The following is a 17,384-nucleotide window of genomic DNA, read 5'->3' on the forward strand; positions in this document are numbered from 1 at the left end:
GAATCGTATTGTGTATTAGTTCTGTATTTATTTGATATAATTCTGTATATTCTGTATTCATTTAACAAATGTTTATTAAGCATTCAGAAACTATGGTAGACCTTATAATGGAGGCTAACATTTATTGAACACTTAACATGTATCAGTTATAAGCTCTAGGGAATCCTATGAGGGAAGTAAAATTATTTTATCAGTTTTACAGGTGAGGAAACTGTGCCATAGGAAGATGAATTAATCCTTGGCTAATTGAAGCCCTATTTTGAACCCAGAAATTTTGACATTAGAACTCACATTCACGACCACTTTATTCTCAATTATTTCTGATCTCATAGAACAGAACATGAAAGATACAATTTCTCCTTCAAGGAGGTTGAAGGGGTTAAACAGGCTTTCAAACCAGTAATCCTGTTGTGGTATAATAAGTACTGCGATATGTTACATGTACTGTGTGAGAACACATGTTTTTGACCTTGGAGGTGATTGAAGTTAATGCAGAAATATTTCAGCAGGAAAAAAAAATGATATTTTATAACTGTTTCAGGACAAAGTCAACTCATATGTTAACAGACTGCTTTACTTTTTATATCTGAATGCATTTGATACATTTGAGATATAAATATTCAATAAATGTATGTTTTTGGTTTGTTTTGTTTTGTTTTGGGAAAGTACTATTTTTGCCAATGTTTTGACAAAGTAGCCAAAGCTAGTAAATTTTGGGGGCAGTTTGCCAACAGTTGTTTCACACAATACACATAGAAACTAGAAATAACCAGGGCCCAGAACTTTGTGAATGCAATAGTCATGTGCCAGGTACTTGAGGTGTTAGTAGAAACCATGTATGTGCCCAGAGCTGAGAACACCACTGGTAAATGTTTCCAAAGGGAACCTGTTCAGTTCTCTATTTGATTTTGCTTTTTGGTACTCATGTGTTTAGAAAATTTTGGCTTGGATTGTGCATAACCTGCACCCCCCCCCCCCATTCCAATACCTAAGAGTTTCTAAAGACAAAAATGGAAGGGATAAAAAGAAAAAAAAAAACAAAAAAAAATGTTCATCTAATTGCATCTATCTTTGCATTGAATAGGTAGGTAAAAATAGTAAAGTTCCCAGAGATCTGTTTCTGGCTAAATTCCTTCACTGTATGTGCTCAGGAGTGGCTCCGACAAGGGGATTGCTGTTAGGAGAGCACAGGTGATTTTGGTTTCAAGAATGTTTTGTTGGACCCACTCTGTGTTGCACGTACTATATTCTGATGTGTCAGGTAGCACAGTATAGTTTTATTATGTCCCCTAGAAAGAAAGCTGTCTTTGAGGGAAGTGTTTTATTTAATGAATTGCAGATTGGGAGTAGATGAAATATTTGGTCTAAAGTAGAGTCTGCATGGCCAAGAATTTCAGTTTCCACTATCTTGGTGTTTACAATAGGTTGAATGAAAAGATCTTGAGTGTAATATGTGGTCCAACAGGGCCTGTTCCTGGCGTTTTAGCAAACACAGGACTCCTCCATCTCAGACCAGTTTTTAAAAATGCATTTGGTGCATTCTTAGAGCTTTATATCCCTCTCTCTTCCCAACTAATCACTAAGCACAAATTATACAGATTCTTCTCCCAAGGAGTTTACTGTATGATGAAGAGAAGAGGTTTTCTAGTAGCACAATGTAAAAGATGATGAGTGTCATAAATGCCAGATAGAACGAGTGCCATCTCAGTTCAAAGGAGGGAGAAACTATTGCCAACTGCAGCGTATATGCATACACACATATGTACATAGTATTTTGGTGAATTACAGAATACATTTCTACAGCAACAACATTTGTCTGCAAATGTTACTTTTGTATATGCATTTATATTTGCAGAGTACATTAATTCCCTTTAGATGCTCAATTCTATCCACCCCCATCCTACAACCATGCTACATGCATAGGCTGCCTCTCCTAATAAAGAAATATTGTAATAAAGGGAGGTTTTATTAAACTAATGCAATAACGACATTTTCTTTGAGGATTTAACACATCATTTTTAATAATAAAAATCAAATTGTCATTGTTGTGCCCTGTATACCTTTTATTCAAATCAGCCTAAGTACTCTGGCTCCATGGCTGAGCAGTACTCTAGGGGGTGAAAGGAGGGTGAGTATTTTTAGCATTACACAAATGAATTTCAGCATACAGGTTCATAGTGGGGCTGTGGATTATGAATATGGAACCCAGGGAAACCTGTTTATATTCGTGAGCAGAGGGGGAAATGCCTCTCAGGAGTGTCTAGAAGGAAATGAGATTGGAGATGAGGGAAGAATCACTTCTGTTAGGTCCGCTTTCTGACTATAGGATGTCAGCACTTTCTACAGCCATGCAGCTGGCTCCCCAGCTTCTGTAACTGTGTGTTAGCCCCTGGGATAGAAAAGCTCACTTTGTATGATTAGGCTGGGAATTTTGTATTACCTGGTCTTCACAAAAGAATACCAGTTTTTGGCTCTCATGTCAGCTGGAACCAGACATTTCAGAATTGTGTGAAAAGTAAGGCTGACAAATGAGCATGCAAGCATGAAGAGGGAAGTCGTGAAGATTAAGACGTGAAGAGTACCTTTGGAGGATTTTTGTTTGTTTTGTATTTAAAGGGAAGTATGTGATAGATCATACTCAGGGGTAGGATGAAGGGTTGGCCGATATGACTGACAAGATCCTTTCTACCTTTGACCCTCTATGACTTTAATCTGTAAAATGGGGGTATACATGTCTTTGGACCTTGCTGACTGGTTAGGACATCATTTGTTTAAAGCAATATATAAATATGAACTAAATATATTTTCAGACTCACCATTGCATAATACATATGTCTCAATTCATGTATCCTTAGAGTTGTAGCTTGATTTCTGAAGATCATCATTAAATAGCTTATATACTTTGTTCATACATCCAACAGTACATAATTAAAATACATTATTAGGGGATGGGCTTTATTTTCTCTAAAATCTATCTTTGTTCAGATTGGAACTCAACACTTTGAAACTATTTGCTTAGATGATAAATGAGTATTTTTTGGTTGAGTTACTTCAAAGGTATATGTTACAATAAATATGTGAACAGTGCAAGTTACCCTTTATACCTCCCACTTCAACCGCCACAAACAGAAATGTAATTTACAGAAATGAAAACAGTCTCCAGCTAGCTTGAAGCTTTTTCCAAGGGGGAGCACCGGGGTTTGCTGGGCCAGTTTCCTCAGTACACACCTGGTATATATCACTTTAAAAAATAAATTATGCCTCATCAAATTACAATTAAATGGAATCATGATCATTTGTTTTTCTGGAAGGAAGATGTTTTGCATATTGAAAGCCTAATTTGTTGCAGGTGACAAAAAGGCTGAACAGATTATCTAATATCACTTCATTTTGGGGGTAATGTTTGCTGGTTATTTTGTGTATACTCCAGTAGTTCAGAATTATGTTAATGTAGACTATAGTAGTTTCACTTCAAAACTTTATCAGTTTTTGTACCTTTTTTTAAAGCTTTTAAGGAAAAAGACACTTCTCTCGGTATTCTAGATCAGCCATGCTGTTTTTTTTTCCTTCCAGTGTTTAAATACTGGCCAATCCCTCCCTTGGCTAGTCTCATCGTTGTCTCTATATCTATGTACTATGTATATTTCAAATCCCAGCCAAGTTAAGTCCCACTTCTTCCAAAATGTTTTCCCTGAGTTGGCAATACTTTTACCCTCTTCTGAACTGAGCCGACACTCATTCTATCTGGAATTTATGACACTTGTCATCTTTTACATTGTGTTTTTATAAACCATCATATAGTGAACTCCTTGGCAGCAGTATCTGTGTCTTCTTAATCTTTTCTTTCCTTTCTGAGCTTCATACCAAGTCATAAATAAGAAATGAATTAATAGACTGATCTGTCATTTTTTGGTAATGGGTACATTGAGTTTGGGGGTTTCCTAGATGAGCAATGGACAGTAGAGCTTGATCCGACAGAATTACTAAAGGTCTGGGAGATATCCAGAACAAGTGGCTGTTAAAATCTAGGCAGCAATGACCTCCAGTGTTGCTGTAAGTTCTGGAGTTGCCTGGGAAGGTCTGAGGGGCTCAGACTGAGCGTTCGTAAAACCTGGCCCAGGTTTTGGTTCTCTTCTTGCTCTCTTAGAATTAACGCTCAGCATAAGCAGTTTCTCACCTGTCCCAGACAAGGCCGCAAGGGCTAGTGCAGGAACTTAGAACTAAATTTTAGGGAGCCAGTCCTGGTAATGTTTCCCAAGCATTTCTGAGTTATCAGCATGTATTTTACACAGGAACAATTTGGGGCAAACTATATAAATTGTTGAAGAAATATGGAAATCATAATAATGTAAACAAGAAAGCTCATCAACAGAAATTGCAGATTCAGAAACTATAAGGTCATTTCATTTGCCACATAGAAATATTGTTTAAAGTGCTCAAAATAATAAGTATATCAATTTTTCATTTTAAAAATCGCCCAAATTCTTTTTGTTTGTGGAGATAGCCTCTAGTAGCAACCGAGCTAGATGGCATCATATTATCTCTTGTGCTTTCAATTATTTTGTTTTTATTGAATTTTCTGCCAACATCATATACAAAATCCCCCATTAAAAGTCCAGGGAGAAGAAGGCCAGTTTGAGGTTCTTTTTCCCACCTCGGTTCTTTTTTTAGTGACTTGTAACCCAAGAGCTGTCGTGCAAGGTGGCTTTCTTTCCTGTGCAGATGTTCATGCTACTCCTTTTCAGTCAACATGTTTCCTGGTCTTACATAACCTCAGCTAACACCATGCTGGGAATTGTGATAATCTCTCCCTTGAGAAGGCTCTGTTGCCTACAATGAGAGAAATTCTTAATGACCACTTTACTCAATACTTGCAATATGTTTTAATGTGATTACTGATATGAAAGTTTAATAAGCAATATCCCGGTTAATTTATTAATTTCCCTCAATTTTCACATTCTCAATATTCATGATCTTTCTATTCATAAAAGTACACTTTTTTTTTTTTTTTCCCTCAGTGCCCAGGTGCCATGCCACATTCTCTGTATCTCAGGCTGCATAATGGGAATGTTTAAGTGACACCTCCCGCCTGGCCGGTTGATAATTAAAATGCGAGACAGCATAGTGGCAAGGGCTTTAGAAATATTTATGTGAGATAAATTATTAATTTATGTTCTATTCAAGACAGCTTCAATATGATAAACATTTACTTATCTTGATAATTAGATAAGGTGGTTTGTAGTGTAAATTATGCCATAGATTTTCTTTGGATTTTTTTTTTCCGCCATGATGATTTTCAGCTAACTAAATAAACTCACTCTACATTTATGAGCCTGCAGAATTTGGACTATATATTTTTTTAATTCCAGTTTAAATAGCGAGGAGCACATAAATAACCAAATGAAAAAGACTCAACAAAACAACTAAAACTCTTTTTGTGCTCACCAGTTAGCCACTTGTTATTGAAAATGTCTGAGGTAAAAAGAATCTGCTTTGGAACCGTGGCTACACAGATGAGACTTTAAGTAAATAATTTAGAACAGTGTTCTCATTCTCTGGGGCAATAGTGGAGGCAGCACTGGCCACCTTGTTGGTTTGAGACTTTATCTTCAATTAGGCAAATAAAACAGAGGCAATAGTATATTCCATCAGCCCCTTAAAACACAAACATTGTGTCCCACTCACTTCAGAAATGATGCTGATGAGCAGTCATTTACAAGGATGCTTTGTCTTGATTTTTCTTAGAGATGGATTCATTTCCCCATAAGGTTGTCCAACATGTAAAAAATGTAGGGGAAGGATTTCAGTGTAGGGGTGGGGGGGTGGGGGGAAGAAAAAAACCAGTCAACCAAGCCAAAAAGAGAAACAAGTAAAAGACCTCTATGCTTTGCAATAATTTTTTAATTGATTATGAATGAACAAACTTGCTATTTTGAACGTGGTCCATTAGAACAATAGTTTTTGTTATTTCACTATTTTGTATGTAAGATCTTTACTATAATGTACTCCACTTTCAAAAATAATTTCACAGAAGAAGAATACGTTCACAAACTGCCTTTGAGGTACTATAAGTATCGTTGTAATAACTAGTGTAAAGACTATATCCATGCAACCCCTAAAGTTCCTCCCAATTTGGCAGTCTGAGATTTATTAAAGTGCTAAAGTTGCTTATGCTAGAGAGAGAAAGGAGAGGAGGAGGAGGGGACCGACTCATCCCGTATGCACTGAGTTCTTTATTAAAGAAAGCTCAGAAAACATCAATCTTAGTGTCTTATTGGTATTGATTTTAAATCCACTTCCCTCTTGTCTCTCTACATATTAATTTAGAGAATTTTATCTTAGAACAAATTCACTATTAATATTTCAAGTTGCTTCATGCAAGTGGAAAGTAGGATAACTTAAGGCAGAACTGACTTTGAATTTCAAAAAAGAATCCATACCTAGATTGTGTAACATTTTCTGGAAGACAAATGTCTCTTGCTTCTAAAAGCATGATACATCTAGATTTTCTTATGCTCATTTTACCAATACAGTATTTTACATTCATGTCCTACCTTTCCCTTTCCTTGGGCATGCATGCACACAGACACGCACTTAACATTTCTTCTGGCTTCATTGTGTGGCTTATTTCATTCTTGTTTGCAAAGACTTCTCTAATCAAAGCAACATGACACTCGTATTGCAGAACTATCATATGTCATACTACGTGTATATCTTTATAAATTGTCTTACATGATACTTTGAGTGGTGATTACCTCTTTAAAGTGCTAATAGCTGTGTGATGCACACTCTTGTGATATTTGCTTCACTACATTACAAATGCATTACTTATTTTTAAAACTTGCCTACCTTACCCTGAAGATTTCTTTCCAACCAGAGGTGGTATATTCTTCTTGGATCTAACACCTTTTTATATTTAAGCCATACTTTACAAATCTGATAGTGTTTTCTTTGCATTCGTATTTCCCTCAGTGGAAATGTCTTTGGCACCTACTTTTCGCAATTTTGGGTTGCCCTGTGTGTTCTAAGATACAGAAGTTAGCATTTCAGCTCTTCCTGGAGGATGATCCTAAACTCTGGTCTCATATTGCCCTGAGAAGAGACACCCTGAATTGGAAGGTGGAAAGTGATGTCTCTTTGTGAAAATTTAACAGGAGTTCAGAATGGAAATTGTTTAGCTTTTGCCCAGATTACTTCAGTGATTAGAACTCCGGTTCTATCCCTTTTCTTGCGTGTATACTACTTTTCTCTGGACTTGTCAACATTTTCCTTCCCTTTGTGAGTTATCTGCCATCCGAGCACATGAAAACACCAATTTCCTATTTAAAGCTTTTTGGATGAGTCACATATTCAGAAATTATCCGAGTCTATACATGGCATTCTCTGATGTGTGCTCTGACCCCTCACCAGCTGTGCCTGTATTTCCATTGTTTTAACGACGGTGGAATTAGAGCTTCCCCAAGGAGGGCATCTCATGAAAAAAAGTTTGGGTGCCCTCTGGTACATATATGAGGATACCAATTATATATGTGGATTGAGAAGCTATCAGAGGGTTAACACAAGTTATGGCCATTTGCTTTGTGTCTTTTTTTTTTTTTTTTTTCTTTTTGCCATGAGAAACATCTATATTGAAAACAGTGGCCGGTCACACAGAAATTCAGCCAAACTTTTTTTTTTTTAAGTCGATGTAAATCTCCCATGCTGTTTAAATGTCGGAACTAAATTTACCAAACTTGGCAGATTTGTAAAGCTGAGCAGGACTGCCAAGTGTTCCCAGTTTCAAGCAGAGAGAGTTCTAACAGTTCCTGAAATACTTGTAGGAGGCACCTGGTGGTAATTGCAGTTTCACAAGCCTTCCGAGCGCCTACCTTGCTAGCTGGCATCTCTGTACACTGACGATTATTACAGTGATGATAAAGTGTCAGAATAGAACGGTCCAGATTAAGGCACAGCCCTGGAAGGCAAGCACAGTCCCACAAAATCTTACTGCTGAAGAACCCTCAGCAATTAGACTGAGGTTCTTGACATCACAGCCAGCTGGTAATACCAACAAAGGGGGAGGGGGCAGATGATGGAAACCACACACGTACCTGCAGATATGACTTGGCCTGTTTTTCTTTTTTCTTCCTTTTAATCAGGGATTGTTGTCTGAGATTTTGCGTAAGGAAGAAGACCCTCGGACAGCCTCTCAGTCTCTTTTAGTAAACCTGAGGGCCATGCAGAATTTCCTCAATCTGCCGGAAGTGGAGCGGGATCGCATTTACCAGGACGAGAGGGAACGGAGCATGAATCCCAATGTGAGCATGGTCTCGTCAGCCTCTAGCAGTCCCAGCTCCTCCCGAACCCCTCAGGTGAGATATTTTTGCTCCGCTGACTTTTCAGTCTTGGCCTTGGAAACATCTTGCCTTCACTGATACTGCGTTTCTCTCAAAAACTAAGAGACATAATTCAAAGATTTGTTGATCTGAGAATGTGAACCTCTGACCATGTAAGAATGGTTATCCTTTACTGTGTCATATGGTATTTCTGTCCCTTGAGGAAAGTACATTCTTCCACACAGAAAAGGGCAGGAGTGGGTGGATAGGTAGGCTCCAGACTGTTTACACACAGCTACTTAGTTATCTAAGATGGAGTCAGGGGATTTGAATTGAAGCTGAGTTTACGTAGTAAGAACACTACTTTCCTTAAACTGTATATTAGTTTGGAAGCAGGGATCGGTGGAGGGGGGTGGGTTAGGGCTGGGGACAGGGACAAGGAGAGTAATCCAAGCTCTTGTTTATGCACTTCGAAAAAGACAAAATGGAGGAGAAACCTGTGTATGGTTGAAGCACGCATATGGAGCGGCTGGATCAGAATGTTTGGCCGATCATTCAGGGATCCCTTAGAAAATGGTAGTGGGAAGGTATGCAGGCCTTAATGATTTTCCTTCCTTGGGTGATCTCCCTACAGGACTCAGTGACTCAGCTTTCCTTCTCTCCTTTGTTCCCCACACTTTAAAAGCACTCTGTTCTCAGGTCCTTCTGCAAATTCACATGTCTGGTAATGCTATGAGCGTCAGCGATCCTAACTAAATGGTCAACATCTCAAGTCAGCCAAGTGTCCTTTCCACTTCACATCTGAGCCCATTCATTTCTAGCCTACTTTTTACTTCTCCCAAACTGTTACTGGTCAATAGATTTACGATAAAACCATCTGACTCACTGTTGCCAGGATGACTGCAAGTTATGTCTCAAAACAAATATTTAACAAGTATGCATTTGTACAAATCAGAAAAATGGGCACTTTGTAACCAAAGTTTTTTTTTGTTTGTTTTGTTTTTGTTTTGTTTTGCTTAGTTTTGGTGTTATGAGTGTTTTCTGGTAAGTTCCAAGGAACTGATTAAACATAGGAGATTTTATTCTAGTAGAAATACTTGAGCTTTCTCAAGTACATCCATTTTTTTTCACACATCATAACTTTTTTTTTTTTTTAACTCTGCAATAGATTTTTAATTGAAGATCGTTTTCTGTCATGTAGTGCCAAATTGTGATACTTTCACTTTAGTCTTTGGTGAATTATGAGTTTTAGGTACTGTTAAACCAAAAATAAGTCTCTTGACTGCTTACTTTGGATGAGTGTAATGAAGCATTTTTCTTTTTATTTATTTTTTTAAAATCTTGAGGCATATATATTGAGCTATGGAGTTGGGCGAGTTGTTAATTTGCACTAATATTTACTTCTATTAAATTCAGCAATATTGTTGCCACTTTTGAAGCCCATTAAATCATTATAGAGAGTCCAGCCATGCTTCATGGCCATTTAACCAGCTCTTCTCAAAAAGTCATTTCTACTTGTTAGAAAATAAGTCAAGTCCAGGTTGTTTTTCCATTTCCTTTTAATATTTTTCTAATGCAATTATATCTTAGGCACCTTTTCAAAGACCTGAAAGCTTTCAGAGCCAGACCAATTTATCAGGCAAAACAACCAGGGTCAGTATTTTGCTGTATCAAACAGCAGAAAAATCTCATCTAGAAAATTCCCAGGTAGAAGTGCCCTTTGGGGACAAGAATAACAGGGAAATTGATCATTTAATTTCACAGTTTTGAGATTTCTGAATATAAATATAAAATCTTCTTCTCAAAATAGTTTTGAGAATATAGTCATGCCACTGGCATTTGTACATTCTCTGGAACTTTCTTTTTTTGTTAAACATTGAGAAAGGGAAGTTATTAAAGTCTTTTAAAACATTTCATGATTACTTACTTAAACTTCATTACATACATATCTCAATAGTAAAGATCCTTAGTAAAGCTTTCATTTGTGAGAACAAATATTATAGGAATACCCACTGATTAAGCTTTTAGTTGGAGCCAGCAATCTAAAATACCCAGGCAGCCCCATGTAGGTTGATGGAGAATATTTCCTAGACCCATCAACATTTTATTACCAGTTTAAAACAAATGGAGGAAATTTAAAATATAAAATCAAATCTTCAGAGCCCCATCTCATAATCTTTCAGTTGGCCAGTATTTCTTGATGTACTTAATGACAACAAAACAACAGCATAAGGATAAAAACGATCATACTGAGCACTAACTGTGTGTCAGGTATTGTGAGCATTTTGCATGAATTCAATCCTCACCATTTTGTGTTGTTATTCCCATTTTACAGATGAGGAAACTAAGGTTTTAATGGGTTAAGTACTTTGTGCAAGGTCACATGATTGAGTGGTAGAGCTAGGATTTGATCACTGATTATTTTGATTCCAAGGCCTGGGCTCCTAACCATATATTATAGTGCCCTGAGAGGTTTTTCTTTAACCTCTAAGGTTCTAGAGGAGATTTGACCAGTCTAATAAGATGAGATAGTCAGTGAGGCTAATGAAGAAATTTCAGTTGGGAAAGGCAGGAATGATATGCTAAAATATGCACTTAGCAGGAAAAGCACTGCAAGTTAACTAGAAATTTTGAGAAGAAAAAGGAGTTTCTTGAAAAAAAAAAATGACAGAAAATTGGATTATTGTGGGAAGACCCCAAACCACAAAGCAAGAAGATGCTTGTAAAAACAGCATCCAGTCTACACTGGAGATTTTGGAGGTGGGATAGCACAGTGGTCCCCAGCCAGTGCTTTGGAGCTGGAAACTCCTGAGTTCCGATCATGGTTCCTTCAATTGCTGCTGTCTTTCCAGGAAGTTAAGTGTCTTCTTTTATTTTCACTTGTCTTCCTTAGTCAAATGAACATAATAAAGTCTGACGTACTGGGTTCTTCAGATAATTAAATGAAATAACAAAAGCAAAACACTCTCTGGAGTGCCTGGCAAATAAAAAGTATCACATACCTTATAGTTATTATTACCTTGCAGTAACTAGAGTTTTGTGGAGACAGGGAGAGAGGAGAATGCAAAAATCAGTGAGCAATCTTATGAATTAAAGCCTTCATAGAAACTTAGGACATTAACTCGGGCTTCAAGATGCTACGGAGAATGATCCCACAGTATCCAGACTGCATGCTGTGTCCCTCTCCAAATCTGCGTGTTGCTTAAATCAGTGGGGGAGTAGCTCAGGGCCTCCATAAAAGGAAAGTAATGATCTGGTGACAACTGCCTTGGTTGGGGATTCTAGGGTGAGTGCAGACAGAAAAATTTCAGTTTAGTTCAAATCAGCCAGCTGTGCTCAGGTGCCAAAAATTGGTGCCCACTCTGCCCACAGTCCTGCTCCCTGGGGTTCTGAGAAGGCTTCCCAGCCCCCTGCCCCCTCCCCGCCCCTCATTACACACCAGAGGAAATGCTCTGGCAGTCTTTTGGATCGTGGAGATGCAAATGTTTTAGGGTTATCTCAACCCCAAGAAGTACAGACACCTTCTATATTGTCCTTCATTTGTCTCTGAAGCTGATGGGAAATCATTCAATTAAAACGAACACGGCAGAATACATAAAACCACAATATGAGTTTAAGAAAATGAAAACGGCACATCAAAGGCATTCTGAAGCCTAGTTTTATGAAATGAAATTTTGTTTCATTTCCACTGATTTCCTAGGTGAAATTAGGTGACTGTCTGGGTAGCATAATGATGATAGTGATGGGAAACCATACATACTCAAATGACATATGTAAAGCTTTAATAAAGAATGAGCGAGACTCGGGGGAGTGCATTAAATTGAGTAATAATTTATTATTTAGAGACCTCTACCCATTTACTCATTTTTTTTTTTTCTGGAAGAATTGGCTCTTCCTCCTAGGTGTGCCATTTTTAGAAAGAAAGAGGTAACTCTGTGTGTGTTCTGCATGCTTGTTTTCCAGTTAGGTCATCTCTTATAGTTTGGTGCCTGGAGTAGCCATCGTACCTGTGAACCATCTAGGATACCGTGAGGAAAAGAACAGGGTTGACAGGACTCTGCATGTCCTATAGGAATGCACTGCAATTATTTCCAATCACAATTAACCTGATTAGAATAATGGACAGGAAGTGTCCCTTTGTAGCTAATGCAGTTTGGCATCAGCTGACTGAAATCCTTTGATAATTTCTGCACAGATGGCTGGGCTGAATGCAGCACTTTTTAAATTATTATTTTCATGGTCTCTTGGTAGGCCAAAACCTCGACACCGACAACAGACCTCCCCATTAAGGTGGACGGCGCCAACGTCAACATCACAGCTGCCATTTATGACGAGATCCAACAGGAGATGAAAAGGGCCAAGGTGTCTCAAGCCCTGTTTGCCAAAGTGGCTGCAAATAAAAGTCAGGTGAGTGGTTTTTTAAAAGAGCAAAAGCGAGGGCTGGAATTAGACCATTCTCCTCCCACCAATAAAAATACATCTGTTCCTATAATAATAATAACAATAATAATCCCAAGGGAACCTGTCATGTTCTGCCTTTTGCTCTATGGTTTGCTTTTATTCCCACTGGAGTTTAAAATAGAGACTAAGTTAAAATCCAGATTTTTTCTTTTAAAGATTTTTTTTTTCAAATAGAATCAACCTTGAATGATTTCTCTCATAATTCTAAGCACTGCTGTGTATCCACTTTCCTTTCTTTTTTCTTTCTTTTTTTTCTTTTTTTTTCTTTTCTTTTCTTTCTTTCTTTCTTAGTTTCTTTCTTTCTTTCTTTCTTTCTTTCTTTCTTTCTTTCTTTCTTTCTATGTTGAGCAAAACTTAGCATGTACAAAATAGCATCTTCCTGAGACTCAGTTAGTTGGAATCTTGTCTCATCCCTTCTCTTATTCCCACCAGGGGAACTGCTGACTTTGTTATAATAACCTCTTTTCTCCAGCCCCAGAGACACCTTGCCATGTCAGGTGTTTCTTTTATGTGTAGAATACAGTTGTTTTTCCAGGAAAAAACACATGTGTGGGGCGATGGGGGAGTCCAGAATGAGTGCTAAAATTCATAACAGAAAAACATAGAAGCTTATCCAGTACAGTTTCTCAGTGTCGGGATTGTGGGGAATGGAATACTCCAGGGAAAAGGGGAGACAGATGCTTAGGTTTTTTATTTCTGTAAGCAGCAACAGTTGATGGGACTCACTATCTGTCTCAATTCGTTTAAAGGGACAACTACTACCCTATCCTCGAATGGGTTAGGTTGAGGTGGTTACTTATTTATCCCTAGGATGAATAATTATCCAGTGCAGGGTGGAGGAAACAAAAGTTAGCTGAAGCATAATTTTGAGGATCCTTTGATTCTGAGCTTGATTTCCTCTGTGGCCTCGCATGACAAATGTTTTCATCCCACATATGTAAATGGTATAATGGTCCAGCATCTCCTTAACAGATCTTCTGTTGTGTGCTGTAAAGAAAAGGAGTTACTGAATATTGTATTTCTATTAAGCAGGAAGATTTTCAATGAAAATTCAGTTACCATTTTTAAAATGATAGTTAAATACTGTATAGTTTTTTTTTTTCTGTAGTTTCGCAGTCACCTTACTTATTTTTCAGATGATAAAGGGAAAGGAGTAGAATATCAAGGAATTTAGAAGAGGATTGAAATGTTCATTTCCCTGTTTATTTTAAGGATAGTCATTTTTGCTGATTATTCTTTCTCTTCGCTCACCAATTAAATCATCGAAATACAGTTTTCTAAGATACGATGTCCACCATAGTATGAAATACATGAAAGGAAAACACCATAGAGCCTTCTTAAACTGTTAAATGCATAAAATCCCATGTACCACATGGCAAAATATAATGAGTTGGGGCTGTTAAACGAATAAAGCTGTTAAATGCATAATGCCACTTGGCAAAACTACTGTGCATTTAATGGTTTTCCACTGTGTAATAAAGGACATATGTGGTAAGTGTGCAGTGAGTATAAAAGCTGCACAATTGATTTTGCAAACCTTCCCCTTAGTTGTGACTTGACGTAAATATCAATGTTTCACTCAGTCCTTCTTTCATAAGCAGCTTTGAAGAAAAACTGAAACCCATAGTCTAAGAGCTTGATTCAAACTGCCTGTAACCTTTCTGCTCACTTGGCACCAACGGCTCTTGGAAATGGTGATGCCTCCAGCCTCCCAAAATAATTCAGGTGGCTGATTGAAAGCTGTATTTGCCAGTTGGCACGGCTTGGCTCTCCAAATTTTTGATGCCTCCTGAAGAACTCAGTAGCCCTGATTTTGTAGAATCTGGAGGAAAATGTACTTCTGGGAATTAATATGCTAAAGGGTAAGATTGAGGATTGAGCCTCAGTGGGGATAAGTTGCTTTGAGGATTTTCTGGTTTTCGTTGGGACAATGACCTCATTCTCAATTATGAATGGAGAACCTTATTGTAGATAGAGAGCTGACTAGACTGGCAAATCAGGTTCTAAGATTTTATAAAAACGGTACCCCCAAACAAAGTGAACTTACCTGATAGTTTCTAAGGCAATTTAACATAAGATATAAGATACTCCCTTTTGTAAGTACCATCATTTACTTCGTAAAGAGCATATTTAGTGAAACTAATTGCAGTATTTGGTACCTTGTATATATATATATTTGGCATGTCATCCATAAGGGGTGTGTGTGTGTGTGTGTGGCCAAAATACTTAACCACTCCAAGCTGCAGTGGGAAGTGGCCACGCCCTCTTTATTGGATTGTGAAGATTGAGAATACAGAGATTTTCATTTCCTCTTCTGCATTCCCTTTCTTCCCTCCATGTTTCTTTGGAGGGATCAGAAGTTCTTGGAGTGACTAAAGCGGCAGAAAAATAACAAGGGCTCTCTATTGTCTTGGAGATAAAATTAGAAGACCTTTAATTAGGAACTCTTATGAACCGGAGTCAGATTGGAACCTTGTGAAGGCTCAGTTCAAATATGCAGAGCAACCCCTTCCCTTCCATTTTAAATTTCTTTTAAAGTAGAAGTGAACCCTCCATTAAACCTCATCCACTCTCTATTCTGAATTGCTGTCATCAGCTATTAAGAATAATACATAAAGCTTTGTGTTAGGCAAACTTTGAATGAGAAGTGGGACAAAGAAAGGAGAATTTTGGAGAGATTAGGGTGGTCCTTGAGGGCTGTAAGTGTTTAGGGACACAATGGGAAGAGGGGTTCAGAAAAGGAGTTGAAAGGGTGACTACCTCGTACAGTTTGTCTATGGTCCTGTTGGCGAAAATATATTACTGGAAGTATGTTTGTGTGGTACGTCAGGATGCATTTGTAGGCCTCTTTCTCCAGTTCAGCTCTAGCTCCTTTGTCATGCATGACCAGTCTGTCTTCGAATTCCATTGAGTGTTTCCTATCTGACCTTGTTTTCCTCTTCATTGGAGAGGAGTCAAAGAAGGAAAAGCACAAGAAAAAAATCAGGGGGAAAGGTATGGTTATGCATATGTTTATTTCACCTCATTTTCAATTTAGGATCAGTGTGTGTGAGAGAGAGAGAATCCTGAGGGTTATCCTTTTGTTTTTTTTCTTTCTTCAGAATATTCAGATTGTTGATGGTCTTTATTATTGGTCAGTGATTGAAGTTCTCTGTGAATTACGAGTCCTTAGTAGGAGTGGTCCTCAGTAGGAACCATCATTTAAAATCATACAGAACATTTTCTGTGTCACTTCAGTATGACCCTTACATACAAAGAGCCACCAGAAAATGAATGCCCCGGTGTGCAATTTGAGTGGCCACAGGATTCCTTGTTCTTCCATTGCTTCTTGTACTCTCTTTTTTCCTCTTACACTCCGTGGGGTTGCTTTCTCCCTTTGTCCCCAACTGCACCTATCACACATGATCTGGGAAGTGGGAATCTGGGAAGTGGGAAGAGAGATGAAGCACAGTAGCCCACTACAGTCCTCCAGGGCTGGCTATGTGCTCTGTGACAGCATCTTCAGCCACATTTCTTTCCCTTGACGTCAACTGTTCCTTTCCCCAGAAACGAATTCACTGTTTCTCTCATATACTGACCTCTTTTCCTTTTTATAGTCTACAGTAGTTCAGCTCATTGAATGCTGAGGATGATCTAAAGTTGGTGTTTTTTGGCAAAGAGAGTGAGTCTTTCTTTATTATTTGTATACCCAGAGACCCAACTCTATGTACGTGACTGCCTTTTCCTACTATGTTTGGGTAAGAATGGAGTAGGTAGAAAGATGGGAAGGGGCTTATTTTAATTTCTCTTCTCCCATGTCCCCATTTAAAAATATAAAAGACAACAAGTGAACAAAACCTTTAACAAGGCACTGGGTTTCCTTCCCTTTTTTTGGTGGTGGTGAGGGCTTGCTTTCTATATTAGGAAAGTAGAGAGCTGCTGAGGCACTGCAAAAAGGAGAGATAGATAACCTGGTTGTGAAATCTCAGATGGTGGCAATGGAAGGGCCAACCCCAGAGGCTGCTGGGGTAACAGAAAGAGAGTCATCTGGGAACAAACCAGGACCCACGGGGCTGTCTGGTGAGATGACATAGGATGTCCTCATCTCCACCAGGAGTTAAAAGACCCTGGAGTTCCCCTCCCTGCCACACACACTTCTCCACTCCCACTAACACTAGGATCTAACACTGGGAAGCTAACACTAGGATCAGGGATAGGAAAGTCCTTATTCTTACTGCATGGAGAAGTCAGAGAGGGAGCCATAATCATGATCTTACTACAGCTAGGGAAGATGAGTTTCTGGCCTCCAGTACACAATTCTGAAATCCTTTTCCGCATAGAAGCTGTGTGCTCCATGGTGATTGGGTTTCAGTATGTTCTATGCTTTATGTACATTAGGATTAAGTAGATTTTGTGTACTGACCTTTATTCCTTCCTTACTACTTATGTTTCTATCCAACAAAATTATATTCCATGTTCCTACTGACTTAATAAATTGTATTCCTGAGTAGAAGGCTACTTAGCTTTAGATGTAGATTACAAACTCAGATTTTATGAACTTTCTTTCCTATCATAAAATCTCCCCTTATACATGGTCTAATTTGCTTAACACTCTGAATGATTAAAATA

General features: G+C 38.2%; 1 protein-coding gene across 1 annotated transcript in view; it reads left to right on the top strand.

Moving 5' to 3' along the window:
• SATB2 (SATB homeobox 2) overlaps positions 1-17,384 on the top strand; it is a 185,080-nt gene that overhangs the window by 121,253 nt on the left and 46,443 nt on the right. Inside the window, exons 8-9 of the mRNA XM_047871611.1 lie at positions 8,139-8,351; positions 12,567-12,722. Of these exons, the coding sequence (XP_047727567.1) occupies positions 8,139-8,351; positions 12,567-12,722 (369 nt within the window). The remainder of the gene's footprint in view (positions 1-8,138; positions 8,352-12,566; positions 12,723-17,384) is intronic.

This window comes from Prionailurus viverrinus, chromosome C1, assembly GCF_022837055.1.
Source record: "Prionailurus viverrinus isolate Anna chromosome C1, UM_Priviv_1.0, whole genome shotgun sequence".
Taxonomy (NCBI): Eukaryota; Metazoa; Chordata; class Mammalia; order Carnivora; family Felidae; genus Prionailurus; species Prionailurus viverrinus.